The sequence below is a fragment of the Stegostoma tigrinum genome, chromosome 13, assembly GCF_030684315.1.
Source record: "Stegostoma tigrinum isolate sSteTig4 chromosome 13, sSteTig4.hap1, whole genome shotgun sequence".
Classification (NCBI taxonomy): domain Eukaryota; kingdom Metazoa; phylum Chordata; class Chondrichthyes; order Orectolobiformes; family Stegostomatidae; genus Stegostoma; species Stegostoma tigrinum.
Window position 1 is genome coordinate 78,589,150 of NC_081366.1, and position 16,736 is coordinate 78,605,885.

General features: G+C 41.7%; 1 protein-coding gene across 1 annotated transcript in view; it reads right to left on the reverse strand.

The window, feature by feature from the left end:
• Positions 1-322: 322 nt before the first annotated feature.
• The window catches only part of LOC125458181 (drebrin-like), a 53,779-nt gene continuing 37,365 nt past the window's right edge, over positions 323-16,736 (reverse strand). The window contains exons 11-16 of the mRNA XM_059650515.1: positions 15,058-15,180; positions 7,570-7,713; positions 6,229-6,956; positions 4,437-4,521; positions 815-874; positions 323-697 (exon numbers count right to left, since the gene is read on the reverse strand). Of these exons, the coding sequence (XP_059506498.1) occupies positions 633-697; positions 815-874; positions 4,437-4,521; positions 6,229-6,956; positions 7,570-7,713; positions 15,058-15,180 (1,205 nt within the window). The 3' untranslated portion in view covers positions 323-632. The remainder of the gene's footprint in view (positions 698-814; positions 875-4,436; positions 4,522-6,228; positions 6,957-7,569; positions 7,714-15,057; positions 15,181-16,736) is intronic.

Below are 16,736 nucleotides of genomic sequence, written 5' to 3' on the forward strand. Positions count from 1 at the left end.
AATAGATACGCTGCTGCTGTATGTTTGCAAAACAGATTAACTGGTATTGGAACTCTTATAACCCGAAACAAATTATAGCATGGATTCATTCCGATTAGTCATGCTGCCAGTTATGAGGTGATTTTTGACCTATGGTGCTTATTGCCAATTCTTTGATCGAGCTAATGGAGCAGTTCCATTCCAATTCTCAGTCCCCATAACGCTCTAAATGCGTAGCAGACCCCTAAGGGGTCTGAGAGATAATGTATGAGAAAATGAGATGGAAAAAAAGCAAATACTTTGATTTGATCCGTAAAAATGAGGACATGTTGGAAAAACTGGATTTTCAGAAACTGTTTATTTTCATACAACAGCAATTAGCATTTCACAAAATTTGTGCTTTTGAAAATGGTACTTGAAAAGCAGTTGCTGATAGTTAACACTGCTAGTCACATCATATCAGCTTCAGCAGACTCTACCTAGCAGCTGTAAGTGGAATCAATATACAATTAGGTTAATTTAGAAAATAATACATTCAAATTATTACAGTTAAAAATAGTAAACACAGACTAAAATTAAAACTTAGCAATTTTTGTCTTTTTGATTTACTTGAAGCATAAGTGTCATACAGAAGAGTAACACGCTGAGTGAGATCAGTCTGCAGGAGAATGGTCTGGATCTGTGTCAGTATCATTGTCACAATAGGTAATATCAATTTCTGTAAATTGGGATGGAAGAAAAAGTAAGTTATTTTCGTGTTTATAAACAGCTTATACAATTCAGGCACTGAAAATCAGCACTGATGAGTTGATGTAGGTACATGATGCATACTGACCCAAGTCTTTGGAGACAGAATGGTTGAGAGGATAACTGAAGCAGCAAACATCGTTTGTGTCTGACAGAGGGAATGAGAAACAATGAGACAGGAACTGTAAGACACATGGAGCAGAGGGGTGGGGAAGAAAGTGACCAAAAACAACAGGTGAAACAGGACAATGGAGATGACACAATAGAATGGGAGAGTAGCTGTATGGAAACTATGGGGATTTGTCTTCCAAGTAAGAAATCTTTTCAACACCAGTAACAAATTCACAGACAGGTTTACAAACATCCAGCTCAGCATCCAGCTTATTAAAGTCATACTGCTTCCATCCTTTTAACAGGCCACACATTTCTCCTCTACCAATCATTTTCCTTATTATTTAAAAGGCCAAGTAAGGCTGCTTTTGATCTGATAAAACTTTTTATAATAACACTCTTTTCCTTCAATAGGTGTTATTTGTAGGAAAATGAACTCTTACAAGGACCCTCTGCATCTGAAACTTCCTTAGCCCTACAATCCTTCAAGATCTTGGCATTCGAACATCTCTGGCATCTTGCACCTCCCTAACACAGGTCACCATCTCATTATCTTATTCCTATAAATTGTCATTCCTAAATTTTTCTGAGCGCAAGAAGGTATATCTCGCTGTACCAGTTCTTCACTTGCTGTAGCTGAAGCCACCTGCAGGGTAGTGTGACCGCACACTTCCTTAAAAAGAAATCCACACAATAGCAAAAAGGTTGAGGGATTTTTGTATTTAAGCCATTTGATATTAGTTCCCTGGTGACAAGGTCAATCTATAGAAGGTGAACATTTACTGCGCTTCATGACAAAAGGTGTAGAATATGAAAGCAATAAAGTGTTCCTATTACTGTAAAGAGTGCTGACAAAACCTCATTTGAGCATGTCTTCTGTTCTGATAACCTTAGGAAGGATACCTTGCAATGTAGGGACAGAAATGCCCCATGGTTGTTTAATTGTTCAATGTTCGTGTGATTACCAAAACTAGTTTTCTTATTCTGCCTTCAACCTGGAAATAAATTTGCAAATCTTTAAAGAAATGCAAGGGGAGAAAAAAAGAACAATTTCATAGTGCCTTTAATCTTGGAAAGCACTGGTCAGGACTTCACTGCAAAGTTATAATCTGGCCATAGCGAGAGATGGTAGGACAAGTAGCTGAAAAATCACTCCGTTTAGGTAGGTTTCGTGGACATCTTCATGCAGGAAAGCTGGAAAATATTAGGGAATGAATTCCAGACATTATCCCCTAGGTAGCTGGAAGTTGGGCTCCCAATGGTGCAGCAGTTTAAAAGAGTGTACTCGAGGGCAAAGCGAAGTAGCCCAGAAACTTTGCAACCTTCTCCAGTCCCTAAACTCTCTAAAGATAGGGAGAGCGTGGAGGCCATGGAGGATTTCAGAAATCAGGGAAAAGTTGGAATCAGTGACTAGGAACAAAGTTTGTGGTAGGGATGAAGGACGTGACTTCAGTCATTTCCAGTGGAAATGGTGGACAAAATTTCTGATTACCCATGACTGACTGCTGAAGAGACAGGTGCTGGTGAGGGGGACCCTGATGATATTTGTCCTGTGGAATCGGTTGTGTTTTTTTGGAATATGTCACTGAGACAAGGCATGCAGATGAAGAATTGAATGGAAGCAAGGACAGATCTTTGTTAGCACTCCTGGGGTAATGGTGTGGGAGGAGAAAGAGAAGCCGATGCAGGGGGTTCTCTGGATAAGACTGGGTAGATGAGAGTGGCATTAGGACATCACCCATCCACCCAATCAGCGAGATAACCAAGCTGTGGTTTCGGTGCAGGAGGATGTGGTCCACCATGCCAAAGTCTACAGGCAAGTCAAGAAGGATGAGGAAGATTATTTTATCAGCGTTACAATTGTGTAGAATGTTACTCGAGTTAGATAAGGCCAATCAGAACTCTGAGGTTTAGAAAGATGAGTTGAGAGTTGGTCGTGGAGTTCTGGGAATAAATTTGAGAGGCAACAACACATTCAAGACTCGTGGAAATGAAAGTGAAGTTGGGGTTGAAGGTGTCGGGAGGCGGGGTCTGAGCTCAGGGCCAAAGACAGGAGAAGGCTATGGCAGAGTGGGGAAATACAAAGAGTAGGCAATGGTGATGGAATCTTGAAGGGATTTGGGTTTAGGACTAGAGGAAAAATCCAAAATACAAAGGAGCAAGGTGATGAATGGATTTAGAGAAATCAATAAAAATTTAAATTTGAGGCAATAGGCAAAGCAGGAGTCTGCAATGGACAGTGTTAGAAAGGATTGGATGGCTGAGTTGTGAATGAGTTGGAAGGCTATAAGAGGAATAGATGATGGCAAAGGAAGAGACGTGGCACCATTTCCAGGGGCACAAATAATCTACACTTTGGTCATTGTTAAAGTTGTTTCAGTGCTGTACAGGGGCAAAATTCTCAATGGAGAAATTCAAACAGGGAGCTGTAGGGAAGTTGGAGGAAACACTAGTGAAAAATACCAATTCAGGGCATGTGCTACTTTGGGGAAAATCAATCAATTGAGTTGGTCACATTTTAGAAGAAGTTGGAAATTGAGGTCAACAAGACACCATCTCCCCTATTTAAATAGCCTCATTTACACTCCCCTGATTAGAAATCCTAGTGTATGAAGTGCGGCATGGTGCCTCAGCGCTGCCTTACGGCATCAGGGACCTGGGTTCAATTCCACCCTCAGGTGACTGTATGTGTGGAGTTTACACATTCTCCCTGTGTCTGCATGGGCTTCCTCCGGGTTCTCCCGTATTCTCCCACAGCCCACGGATGTGCAGTCTCGGTGGATTGGCCATGTTAAATTGCCCTGGAGTGTTCAGGGATGTGTAGATTAAGTGGGTTATAGGGGGTTGGGTCTGGATGAGATGCTCTAAGGGTCAGTGCAGACTTGTTGGGCCAAAGGGCCTGTTTCCACAGTGTAGTGATTCTGCGATCTACGATAATATGCATTGCAGTCTGATTGCAATCTTACAGCACAGGAAGAGTTAATTCTGAAGCCCTGCATTATTTTTTCTTTTTCAAGTATATCTATTCAATTCTGTTGTGAAGGTTTTATAATTGAATTTGCTTCTGTTAGTGCAGCTTAGATCCTGCAAAGAAAATCTTCTCAATTCACCTCCAGTATTTCTGGCAATTTATTTTAAAAGTGTGCACTCTGGGTGGTACATGGAAATGCTCTCTTCCCTACTCCCTTGCAGACAGATCAAGGGAGCCCTGGAGAAAGCTGTTGAATGAGAGGTCCCAACCTTAGTGACAAAAAAAATCCATATGGGGGGTGGTAGGCATGACGGGATGAAGGTTGAATGGGAAACTGTGGAGAATGGAGAAAAGAATCCATGGTCATCTTCGCTGTCTGAACTAATCATAGACTGAGCGGTGATTTTGAGGGAGAAGTGTTAGACTTTATAATGAATTGTTGTGATTGATGACTCAGCTGATTATGCACTAGATCTGTTTACATTCATGCCCATCAGTCCTAAAATGAGGAATAGCTGGAATGGGAGAGAATAAGTGTGAAGTACAAAAGGTAACTGAAACACTTTGAAATGTCAAAACTAAACATATGACACTGAAAAGCACTGAAGGGAATTTCTCAGTTTCTCACCTGGTATTTTGTTGGCATTTTCCTCTACATATGTTTGGACTTTAATATACTCATCCTGTGATTGGTTGAAAAAGTCTTGAACTGCCTATAGAATAAAACCACAAAATTAAAAAAAGTTACAGGATGCAACCAGGTATTACACAAGAGTTCATTCTAAAAGAGTGTGGCTGAATGGGTCCCTATTTCCCAGTTTACTTGACCTGAAAACAAAATCTAACAACTTTGTTCCTTGTTGTCATTTCTTGCCCTTGAGAAGAATGCTGCTCTGTGGAGAAAATGCAGAAAGGTATCTCAATGGCCCATCCCATCCTCTACAGCGGGATATGCATTGTCTGACTGATGCCTCTGTTCCAAGGTAATGATTGTCAGCACCAGAAAGACACTGTGTGCCAGTACTAGGCACTACGAATCATGGTCAAACCAAAAGTAGAGTTTCCTCCACTTGCCATCAGAAAGTGTTTGAAGTTTAGGATAATATACCCTGCTGCAACAGGTCTGGTTCTGCTTCTGAGAAGGCATTTTCTTCAAAGAAATGTGATCTGACCTGCAGAGTGAACTGGCACCTGTATGCCTACTGTCTGAGGTTCTGTGCTAATAATTTTACTTTAGCCGGGCTTTTCCTGGGTTTTTACTGATTGTGAAGGCGACTGTGTTGGTGGGCAACTAAATGCTGGCCCCTCACATTGGTAAAATAACACACCTATTACGCACCCATTGGTTCAGCAGGGTTGTCACTGGCCTACTGGTATGATTACGAGACTACTAATCTAGACACTCGGGTAATTTTCTGGGAACCTGGGTTCAAATCCCACTGGGGCAGATGGTGGAATTTGAATGAAAAATAATCTGAGATTAAGAGACCAATGACAACCGTGGAACTGTTACTGATTGTCGGCTGGAGTGGGGGGAACGGGTTTCACTAATGCCCTTTAGGGAAGGGAATCTGCCATTCTTACCTGGTCATGGCCTACATGGGACTCTAGACCCAGGGCAAAAAAAAGTTGACTCAACTGGGCAATTATGGATGGGTAATAAATACTAGCTACATCCTGTGAATGAATAAAACTGAAGTAAGAGTTGATACACAGTATGTCAGTGGGTTTTCCACCACATCAGGCACCTTGACAGTGCTGTGCTGGGTTGTCAGGAGCTGCCTGTCCCTCAGAGAGGTCAGTGATGCCTGGGTCCTAAGGACTGACAGTCAAGGTCTACTGTTGAGGGGATCCAGCGATGCGAAGGTAAGTAAGTCCGTTTTTTTGCTCCTTGTCACAGCATGGTGGTTATGGGGAGAGGGGGGGTTTGGGAGTATTGGAGGCCATGGGCCAGTGAGGGTGTCGGGGGGGGAGGGGGCAGATTGTGGATTCCAGATTGGAAAAACTGGAGGTAACCAGAGGCAGGCTGCCCTATGTTCCTGCAGGCCACATTCCTCAGCCAGCAAGGAGATAGACAATTAGACTTTAGTTGACCAGCTAAGGGCCTTAATTGCTGGTGAGCCAGGGGAGTCCCCGTCTTGCCTGGCATTTTAATGCAGGGCTGGGCATGAGTTTCTCTCTAGTGAGCACTCCTCCGATTGTTCCCCCTTTCCAGCACCTCTTCTGCTTCCGTCCAGGGAGCAGCAATTCCCATCCAATGGCATATTCTGATGAATGTCTTCCAGCTGAACTAAATGGGTCAATTTTATGCCCGTTCAAAGTAAAAACAAAATGTTCCCTGCTTTTGACAATATGAGACTCCTATTGCCTGGCCAAAACCCCATCCAGTGCCTGCCTTGCCCACTTTGTCCCAGCCCTACCTGGGCATCTTGAGGCTTGGGTAGCTCCTGTATTCCAAAGCAGTAGCCTTCACTCATCTGCTGTGAGCCTTCCAGCTCGATGAGGGTCGGCAGGTTCTCCCACTGCTTCGAGTCCAGACAGTCTGGTGGTGGTGCTGGAAGACCTTCACTGCCATCGAAACACAGCAGGTTTTCCTCCCCAGCTTCCCCACTGCTCAGGGACTGCTGCTGCCCTGGCTTAGCAGGCACCACCTCTGCAGATTGCTCTGCGGGTGATTCCTGGAAGTTCACGAGCAGTTGGCTATTCGCTTCCATGCCTGCATTTGTTGGCACAGACTCATCCAGTGGGGAGCTTTTCATGTTTAAAATCAGTTCCGTCTCCTCCATATTGGTGTAGACCAATGGCTTCTCTGCCAGCTCACTGTGTGACTTTGATGGCAGCTGGTCTATTCCATTGGCCTCCCAAAGGTCCAGCAAATTCTCATTTACTTGTGGAAAACTCTCATTTGTTTGTGGATTCCCAATGTCTACAAGGTGTTGTTGTTGTTCTTGAGTACTTATGAAGCCTGCCTGGTCACTTTGTACTGAATCTTCAGTGTGTAGGAAGCTGGGTGCCTCAGGCCAGACAGGGTTTGGGGTGTCTACATCTACAAGACCAGGTTCCTCGCTATAGCTTGGCACATTCCATTCTGGCACTGGGTCTTCGTACTGAATTGGTGGTTCTTCTGGAAATTCGGGAACAGTCTTGTCTACATAGAAAAGAATGGAAACAGAGCATTGAGTTTAAACTAAAGGGTCTTGCTAGGCCATAGGCAAATTAACAAAATGCACAGAACTCTGTGGATCAATATGTTTTCTTTGCGTCCTTTGTCCAAATGTTTCTATTAATGAATCAGAGGAGTAGCATTTTCTGAGCCACCGTACCACCCTATAACAGTTGGCATTGGTGGGATAAAAGAAGGTAAATTGAGAGAAGGATCTTTCAAGGTAAGGACCAAACAAGGTGTCAAGGTCCATTAAATACTGCAGACACTGTAACAAGGAATAGACAATAGCTTCATATCGTGGTAAACTGGGACTAGATGAATTTGTATTTTATGTCTTTTGTTCATTTTCAAGGACAACTTCAGCTGTAAGTGAAGACAAATGGGATTACAGATCGATCCGGGATATATGTGTAAAATTATAGCCTGCTGACAGGAGAAAGTTGAAGTATTATCCAAATAGACACTGTCAGCCTCTTCCTCAACAGTCTCTTGTTTCATGGATTCACATTTCACAGACTAAAATTCACACTCCTGTCCTCACAGTGCAGCTCAAACCACTCAATTCCACAGAATGGGACCCACTGAGCAGTCATACCTGTAAACCGGAATAGATTTGGAAGCTCTTCAACTTCGGCCTCTTCATTCTCCTCGTATATTGGTGTCGCAACGATTCTCGACTCGGGAGCACTGAATGACGTTACATCTTCCACTCTGGTCATTTCAAATTGTGTCTGGTGAGCTGTTACAAGAGACAGGGAGGGGAGAAGGTGCAAAAAATCAAAAGAAACCTGGAACGACAGTCAATTTGCAACTTTAAAAATAAAACAGACTGCAAAATGTAACTTAATATTTCCAAAATTCACAGATTATGTTACCTGTTGCATCAGCAAAGAATGATTCTGTCTATTAACAGTGAACCACACTACAGCAGTGTTATAAATCACTGTTCTGATCTTCAAATTAAGAATGATCAATACTTCAGACAGTAATGATTGGGAGGGTGGACAGAGATATCATAATCATTTTTTTGAACAGGAATATACTCAAGCATCCATGCTACGATTAAACTTCTAGAATTGAAAATACATTTTTAAATAAGCCGTGGTAAGAAATAATGACCGCCTGCACTGAATTTAGCAGCAAATTGAACAAATTATTCGTACATGGAATGATGGTGATCTGCTCTTTGTAGGGTTCTTTAATAGAATATAAAGTTGGGGATGGCAGGATTTAACTCACAAAGATGCAACCATCAGACTTTTCTCCTCAGGGAATGCCAAAGATCTTTCTATTTTAACATGATTTTCTGTCTAGGGAACTAATTCATTCATTAAGGACACTATTGTTTTAAACATGTTTTTGCCATTGATAAAAGACATTCAAAAGTTTAAATGAATCAACTTTCTGTACATGACATGAAAATCAAGCTGAGAAATTCCTTCCATGCAGCCTGCACTATAGGAACTGAAGAAAAAGACCACCCATGCAGATCAGATATTCAATTACACTAGCAACCATCCCAATGCCCACAAACAGAGCTGCATCAGGACTCTATTTAAATGAGCCATGACACATTGCAACAACCTGGATCTACACAAAGCAGAACAGGAGCAACTATACGTAGTCTTCGAAAGGAATGGATACCTACAAAAACTCAATTTATCATTACCTCTGAGACAGACCACAGCAGGAAGACGCAACACGACCAGACTCACTAATCACCCTACTGTACATCAGGGACATATTGGAGATGACCACCAGACCGCTCAGACCTGTAGGCATCAGGGTAGCCCACAAACCGACAACCACCCTACGTCAGCGACTGATGAATGTAGAGGATCCCAAACCTAAAACCAGCAAAACTGGTGTAATATACAAAATACCACGCAATGACTGTGAGAAACAGTACATAGGCCAGACTGGAAGAGAATTGACAATACAGATATATGAACACCAACTAGCCACCAAAAGACACGACCAATTCTCACGGGTCTCACTAAGGACGGACAATGAGGGACATGAATTCGACAGGGACAACACCTCCATAATGGCACAAGCCAAATGGAGACCCGCCAGGGAATTCCTGGAGGCCTGGTATTCCAACTGGAACTCCATCAACAAACACATTGAATTAGACCCCGTGTACAAACCACTGAGAAACAGAACCAGAACTAATACCAACCAGCCCAGCAAACTGAGGCATATAAATAACAAGTGGGACAGAACACCAACGCTTCACTGGAGGCGCGCTGACAGGGTTACCTAGCAGGGTGATGAAATGTTTATAACCAAATCCACCGGCTCAGCGAGCATATCTACACCCTCGTAACTAATTTCTTCTGAAATGTTGTGAGGGTTTCAGCCTCTCAGGCAGTGAGTTTGAGATTCTCCTCACCCTCTTGAGTTGACTTGCTTTCCTCACATCTGATATAAACCACCTCCCTCTTATCTTGAATCTAGCACCCTATACAAACTACCTCAGTCTGTCCAATCTCCCTTCATAACTGAAACTGTCCAGCCCAGGCAACAAACTGTTAAATCTCCCTCTGCGTCCTCTCCAGTGCTATCACATCCCTGCTATAACATGGATTCCACAACTGCACACTGTACCATAGCGGAGCCCTAACCAACATTTTATATTGTTCCAGCATAACTGCTCTGCTCTTAAACTCCATATCTCTGCCAGTGGAAACAAATATCCCTTATGGCTTCCTGGCCACTTTGTGTTCCATTACCTTAAGGGGCTGGTGTACACGCTCTCCAGCATTCCTGTGACCTTCCCAGGCTCTTCCCATTCAATATGTATCCTCTTCCCTGGCTGTCCTGCCTAGGTGGATTACCTCACATTTACCTGAACTGAACTCCATTTGCCGTTGATCAGGGCTACTCAAGTAAAAGGTCATTGTTCTTTTCTCAGTGAGTTAGAGTCCAAATTCACCTTGAAAGGTCAAAGTCATGTAGTTTAAGCACACACAACACAGAAGAATGACAATCAGGAATACCTCACTGTCCTCAATGGAAAGGCTCTTGAAGAACACAAAAGAAGTCAAGACGTTGGAGCTTACCTTTCAAAGCATACTAGAAAAGAATGTGGGATAATAAAATGTGAGGCTGGATGAACACAGCAGGCCCAGCAGCATCTCAGGAGCACAAAAGCTTTTGTGCTCCTGAGATGCTGCTGGGCCTGCTGTGTTCATCCAGCCTCACATTTTATTATCTTGGATTCTCCAACATCTGCAGTTCCCATTATCAATCATAGAAAAGAATGTGGACCTGCTTTTCAGGAAGCCAGGAAGGAAGAACTTAGCTTTGAATGCACAAATGGAAGACAGAAAGATAGAACGGCTTTTCCAGAACAGAGAGAAGATGGATTTTATTTTCTGAGGCACACAGCTGAGAAGATGGAGGAACATACCTCCTGTGGCACTCAGGGAATGTAAGAATGTGGAATTATTTTACAGAACCACAGAGGACAGGAATGTGAAACAGCTTTTCAGACAGAGGAATGAGAAAAGTAGGAAAAAGGCTTTTGAAATGTACTCAGATGGTAGGATATTTGAAATGACACATCAATAGATAAACAAAAAGAATTTTAGAAGCATTTAACCAAACTTCAAATGGCCCATATAAAGGAATGCAGGTTACAAAGAAATTAAGAGTTTGCAGGATGCCTTTTGAAGTGATTAGATCATCTTAAATGTAGACTGAATCGGCCCCTCAGTGGGATTGTATCTGCAGTTAGGAGCCCAGATCTAAACCTGAGCAAGTAACAGCAGTTTTAAATGGGATTTGAACACTCACTTCTGTTGGTATGGTATTAGTTAAGCAGGGGATGGAGTTAATTGATTGACTTACTGTATAGACAGATATAGAAAGGAATTAGATATGTCTGTTGAGGGGAAGGAGCTGTAAGACTGAGTAATTCATAAACTCTATAGACAATGATTGGTGTGTTGGTTGAAACTGACCTAGATCTGACTGCATTTTTGGCATTCTTCAAGGTAATAGTTCATCTGGAGTTTGTGGTCTCAAAATAGACCCTGCTGTGTTTGAGTTTACTCATCAGTTGGCTGTGATAACTGTGAAATTCTAACAATTATTTTACAGTATTTATATTGTCAGATGAAGGAAATCCTGCCTTTAGTGGATTTGTGGTATACTGCGCTGATATGTGCGGTACTGAGCCACGAAGTCCTGAAACGTTGAAAATTTTGACTTTCAGTATGTCCTGAGTTAGATGATTTCAGCGCAAAAGTTCTAGGGTAAGAAATCTAAATTCATGATCACTGGACTCGAGATGATAAAGAAGAGCAGCCTCGAATTCCCATCTCTGAACACGAACCCTCACTTCCAGCAAGGGGCACAGGGTAAAGACAAGGAAAGAGGATGCCTAGACTGTTGTTACTGTAACAAATTAATAATTCATTGATACTTTTTGTTAAGCAAAGACACTTGGGTAATGTAGCCGAGCAGGTATTGTCATTAGCAAAAGTTATCAACTTTAGGACAGAAGGGATGGCAAAATCTAAAATCCAATATATATGTTTCTATTCAAAATATAATGTCAAGTTATTAATTTTAATAATCGGTTTTTGTGCATTTCTAAATATGCTTCAAAATGATGAGCACTGGTTGGGAAGCTTCTGCCTAATCGTACAAATGTTGTGATTCATGAAAGAATTTCTTTCTCCATTTCTAACTGTGAAGGATCAGCAGAAACCCGGGAGAAATGGTGTACATGGCAGGGTTTATGCAGTTTATCCAGGAGTTCCACAGAGCCAACACTGCAGAAATTCTCTCTCTGATGCTTTTCTACCAACCAGTGCCCATTCCGAATTTGGGGCTCTGTAGCTTCCTGAAGAGCACTTGCACATTCCAAGATGCAGAAACATGGATACGCTACATTGCACTCATGGGTGAGGTGCAGAGCAGCAAATAAAATGCAGCCTTGCAATATTGCGCAAAAGCACAGAAGACATTTCAAAACAAAGATAACGGTGCAAAACTAGACTGTTAATGCTTTTCCAAGCTCATCTGAAGAAACATGATACTGAAGACTCAATCAGCAATTTTCTCTTCGACTCATACTGGTATAACACACAGAGACCTTTAGAAGAAAAGTACTAATATGATTACCTTATGTTTTCATGCATTTTGGAATGTGTAAATTCCTTACTTGTACAGATCTTTTATGTACCTCCCTCCTGTTTTGCAGATTCCCTTGGGTCACAATGCAACATTCCCTTTAGCAGGTAGGCAGCTGTCCTGAATATACGCCACTCACAACATCAGGCTTTAAGCAAGTGCTACTGTGCATTGGAAAAGGGCACATGTCCATTCATTCTCCTGTTTCTCTTCCCTCTTGGGGTTTGTGGGTGCGAATCTACTTAATAATTCTAAAATCTCCTCAAGTGTTTTGAATCATTCTTCTATTGTGTGTCTGGCTTTTCAGTTGAAATTGTATTACCAGATGGGAAGGAATTGAATTAAAAAGATAGAAAGACAGACTGTAAATGGGAGTGGAAAATCAATAATATTTGAACAAAGAAAATTACAGCACAGGAACAGGCCCTTCAGCCCTCCAAGCCTGTGCCGATCCAGATCCTCTGTCTAAACCTGTCAGCTATTTTCCAAGGACCTGTATCCCTCTGCTCCCTGCCCATTTACGTATCTGTCTAGATACATCTTAAATGATGCTATCGTGCCCACCTCTACCACCTCCGCTGACGAGTTCCAAGCACCCACCACTCTGTGTGAAGAACTTTCCACGCATATCTCCCCTAAACCTTTCTCCTCTCACCTTGAAATCGTGACCCCTAGTAATTGAGTTCCTCACTCTGGGAAAAGAGTCTTTACCCTTTGCTAAAATTTACAATGGCTTAACTGCATGACTGAGTTACCCCGTAGAACTTCCTGTTCAGTAAACAAAACAGGGGTTTCTGCTTCTGCCTGTGATTTCCTATTTAATCAAATGAACCGCTGGTAAATGCAAGAGCAGAAACTCCAGCCCTAGTCTTTGCTGTGCATATATGTATCATTCCTAGATCAGATACGGCACGAACTAAATACAGATTAGGCTCCCTTTACATTGTTCTTGAAACATTTCTTAACAAAACTGATAATTTCCCCAGTTTTATTGAATCAAAATTTCTATTCTGAAGCAGTGTGGCATGTAGTTTAAAACATTGCACTAGATCTGTACACTTCACTGGTGAGTGTATGGATCATTTATGATTAAAGTAATTTCCAGTCAGAGAGAATAATTATAAAAGTTTTCTGGTTTGTTGCCTTCCAAGGGTAATTCTGGTTGAACAATAAATACTATCTTTAATCGAGACACTCCAATTGATAAAAAAAAATTAGGTGTGGGGACCATTTTTAAGAGCTGTTTTGGGTGAATCATTTGTTTGTAAATCTGTCAGCTCACCATGACCAAATTTGTAAACATATTATATGGTACCAAATGGCAATTAGTAACAACAAATCAGTCAGAAAGAGCAATCTTGCATTTATTTCAGACATTGTTTGTGTCAATCAGGAATTGCAAGGCATTTGATAATGATATAGTTTTTAAAAATGTAATCGCCTTTTGTAATTAAAGTAAAACACGGCAACCAAGTCCCATAAAGTGCAATGAAATAAATAACAAGATTGTGACCTGGAGTTTCCTCCATGCAACCCAGAATTTGCATTGAAATGGTGCCCATGTAACCAATGTCAAGTTATACCCATGAATTCTCGCAATCTGCTCAGAAGAGATCCAAATTCTAATGTGGGCACAAATCAGTCAGGACCCAAGGAAATGCTAAGCGCACACACACCACATTCGATTCATGAATCTTAGCTTTTAAAGTTTTCAATCTTGAACCTTCATTCAGACAGATCAGGCACACTTTTTAAAAATGAATTTTCAATGGGGAAACGTGATTTACATGTTGCCATCAAAAAGCGCATTTAGAAGAGACAGAAAATAAAGAGCAAATCTCACACATGTTTTAGGAAGTTGCAATTGAAAAGTGCATAATAGTGGCTTTGCTTTCTGCCGAGTCTGAAAATTCTGATACAGTGTTGAGACAGGTCCCAACATGCACAATTGAGAGATTCATACTTCAGCATTGGGGGTACAATGCAGTTTGTGGATAATGACTTGTTTAAGTAGAAGGTTGATGACCTGAAAGACCAAAGATCGGACATACTTGCATCACTGCACTATTTCATTTTGCTGCAAACTCTGAATTATTAAACGATATATGTTTTGTGCCCAAATTGTGTGTATTTGGGCACAAATGTAGAGGAAGCTACAGGTTAATTTGTGTAGGTGCCTGGTTGAGGAATAGCTGTCAGTTATGACTAAAGAAGCTATTTGCTCTGCTTGGAAAAGCATCACAGGACTTTTTGCATCAATCCAATTGCATCCGTAATTCAAAGACTTGGGTTTCAAAATTTAATGTAATATTTTCAGTACCCCTTGATCACACACCACACTGACATATCCCTGTTGCTCCCAGCATCTGTGCTGTATGACTCTAAGACAGAGTGCCATTGCCCTTCACCAGCCAGGATCTGTTCTATATGGATTCTGAGCTGGCTTACACCTTGAAGAGGAACCTATTATTCTGGGAGGAGAGGCACACGCTTTAAAGAATTCCAAAGCTGCCTAAGTCTCTAGTTTTCAAACATTCTGAAAGTAATCAAATTCCGAATGACATATCACTGTGCTTTTCTGAATCTCTCACCCGGGAAGCATAAACTTGAAAAAAAAACACGGGCTCAGAGTTGTGACGTAACTTTGTAAACTGAGTTGGACAGAATTGAGGAAGTTAAACTATTCTACTCCACCCTAGTCCCTCAGCCAGATGCCAAGAAGACAATCATTCTGTCATGGGACAACTGAAAGAAGTCTCCGAGGTGAAATACTAGCTAAGAGAATACATTGATTACTCAAGATACAGTAGTTTTAAACAGTATGTTAAATGTGTTCAAGCAGTATCTGGAATCCTTTAAGCACCTCCATACTTTATAAAGTGCATGCTTCTAGTTCAAGAAACATGATATTGTATATTTGATTATAAAGTATACCTACATGAGGGGCAAGACTGGAAGGGGTTATGGTTAGCAGCAATTCGAGGGCAAGGGGATCTTGGTGGGGACCATGATCGCTCGGGCAGACTGTGTTGATTCTTAAGGAAGGGGCTGCTCACTTGACCTGTGGGGAGAATGTGTCACACCAGTCAGTAACACACAATAGCCAAATAGCTTCGAGGTTTAAGGGGGTAGTAAAAAGGGTTGATGAGGTGGGAAATGCAACTAAAGCGGTGTAACCTGCTGATTGACATACCATTGTAAATAGCTCATTCGAATACCCACAAACTCGGCAAATTCCCATGTATCTCTACAGACCTCAGCTGAAATGCATTGTCAAGGTATTTCCCCATCAACCTGTTCAGAGATGTTACTACACACCTCTGGAGCAGGCGTCCTGGCTCAGAGGTAGGGACGCCGCCACTGTGCCACAAGAGCCCTCAAAAACATTGTCAAATGCTGTGGCCGGGTTATTAATCAATTCGACACATTTACTCCAACTCCACAAATATTATGCAGCTGACCTGCTCCCACCTTATGGAGAAGTGCTGTCACATTATTGTATCCAAATGCGCCCAAATTTTTCGAATACCTGGGAAACCTCACCGTTTTAATTACTCCTCCCTGCTTTTATATCCTTTTCTTTTCTATCATTATTTCTCCCCACTGCCTTGTAACATTTTTGGTGTTTCCTGTTCTTCTCACCTTTTCCATCATTAGATTTTCGTTCACACTAGTTTCTTGTTTGTGTCTACGTTTCACAACCGCTCTTTTATATTCAACAGAAATCCCATTTCTTCATGTCAATGACTTCTCATTCGCTGCCTCTTATTCACCTCTGGTATCCCCACCAACAGGCATTTCCATCCTTTGTGACTGTGCTAAATCACTTGTCCAAGTCTTTGACGTACCCATGTTTTTATTATTCATCCTGTGTTAGCCGTCTGCTGTATAACCTGATTCAAATGCTGAACCGCCACACATTGCGAGTTGGGTATGAGAGAATAACATGGCTCCACTGTAGTAGAGATCAGCAGTACCCTGCAGACAACCTGTCAGCAAATGTTCACAGAGTAAAACAACAGTCTGCTTTATTTTTCAAGCTATCACTTTGAAGACTTTGGAGGAGGTGCTGTGGGAATGCACGTGTTGAAAAGGGTTTTCCAAAAAAAAAGTCAATAAAAGATTGATTTTTTTTTAAGTAAAAACCTTGCCAAGATTCAGGAAAGACATCGGGTTTCATCATCATCCTTTAGGTCCTTCACTGACTGTTACAGCAGCTGATAGCTCAGGGGTTTGTAAAAGGGTAGACTCAAAAAAAAACAGTTTGAAGAGAGGCCAATACATACAAACTGCCAAAGGAAAAGAAAAAAAACACAGGATTCAGTATTCTCAGTTAGGTGCGATTGTAGCTTTACACATCACTCACCAATCTCTAGTCAATGGTGAATAAATGTTAGCCCAGCTAGTGACACCAATATTCATGAATTAAATAAGAAAATCACGTTCAATATGCAGTGTGGTCAGAATTTGGGGTGGGGGGGTGGTGTACTGTCCTATATAACAGTGAATACTGATCACTTTACAATGTTGTACGTGGAAAAAGGACATGAACTCCAGAAGGGGAGGTGAGAGTGACTGCACTTGACCAAGCAAAACATCAAGGAGCCCTCGTAGAAC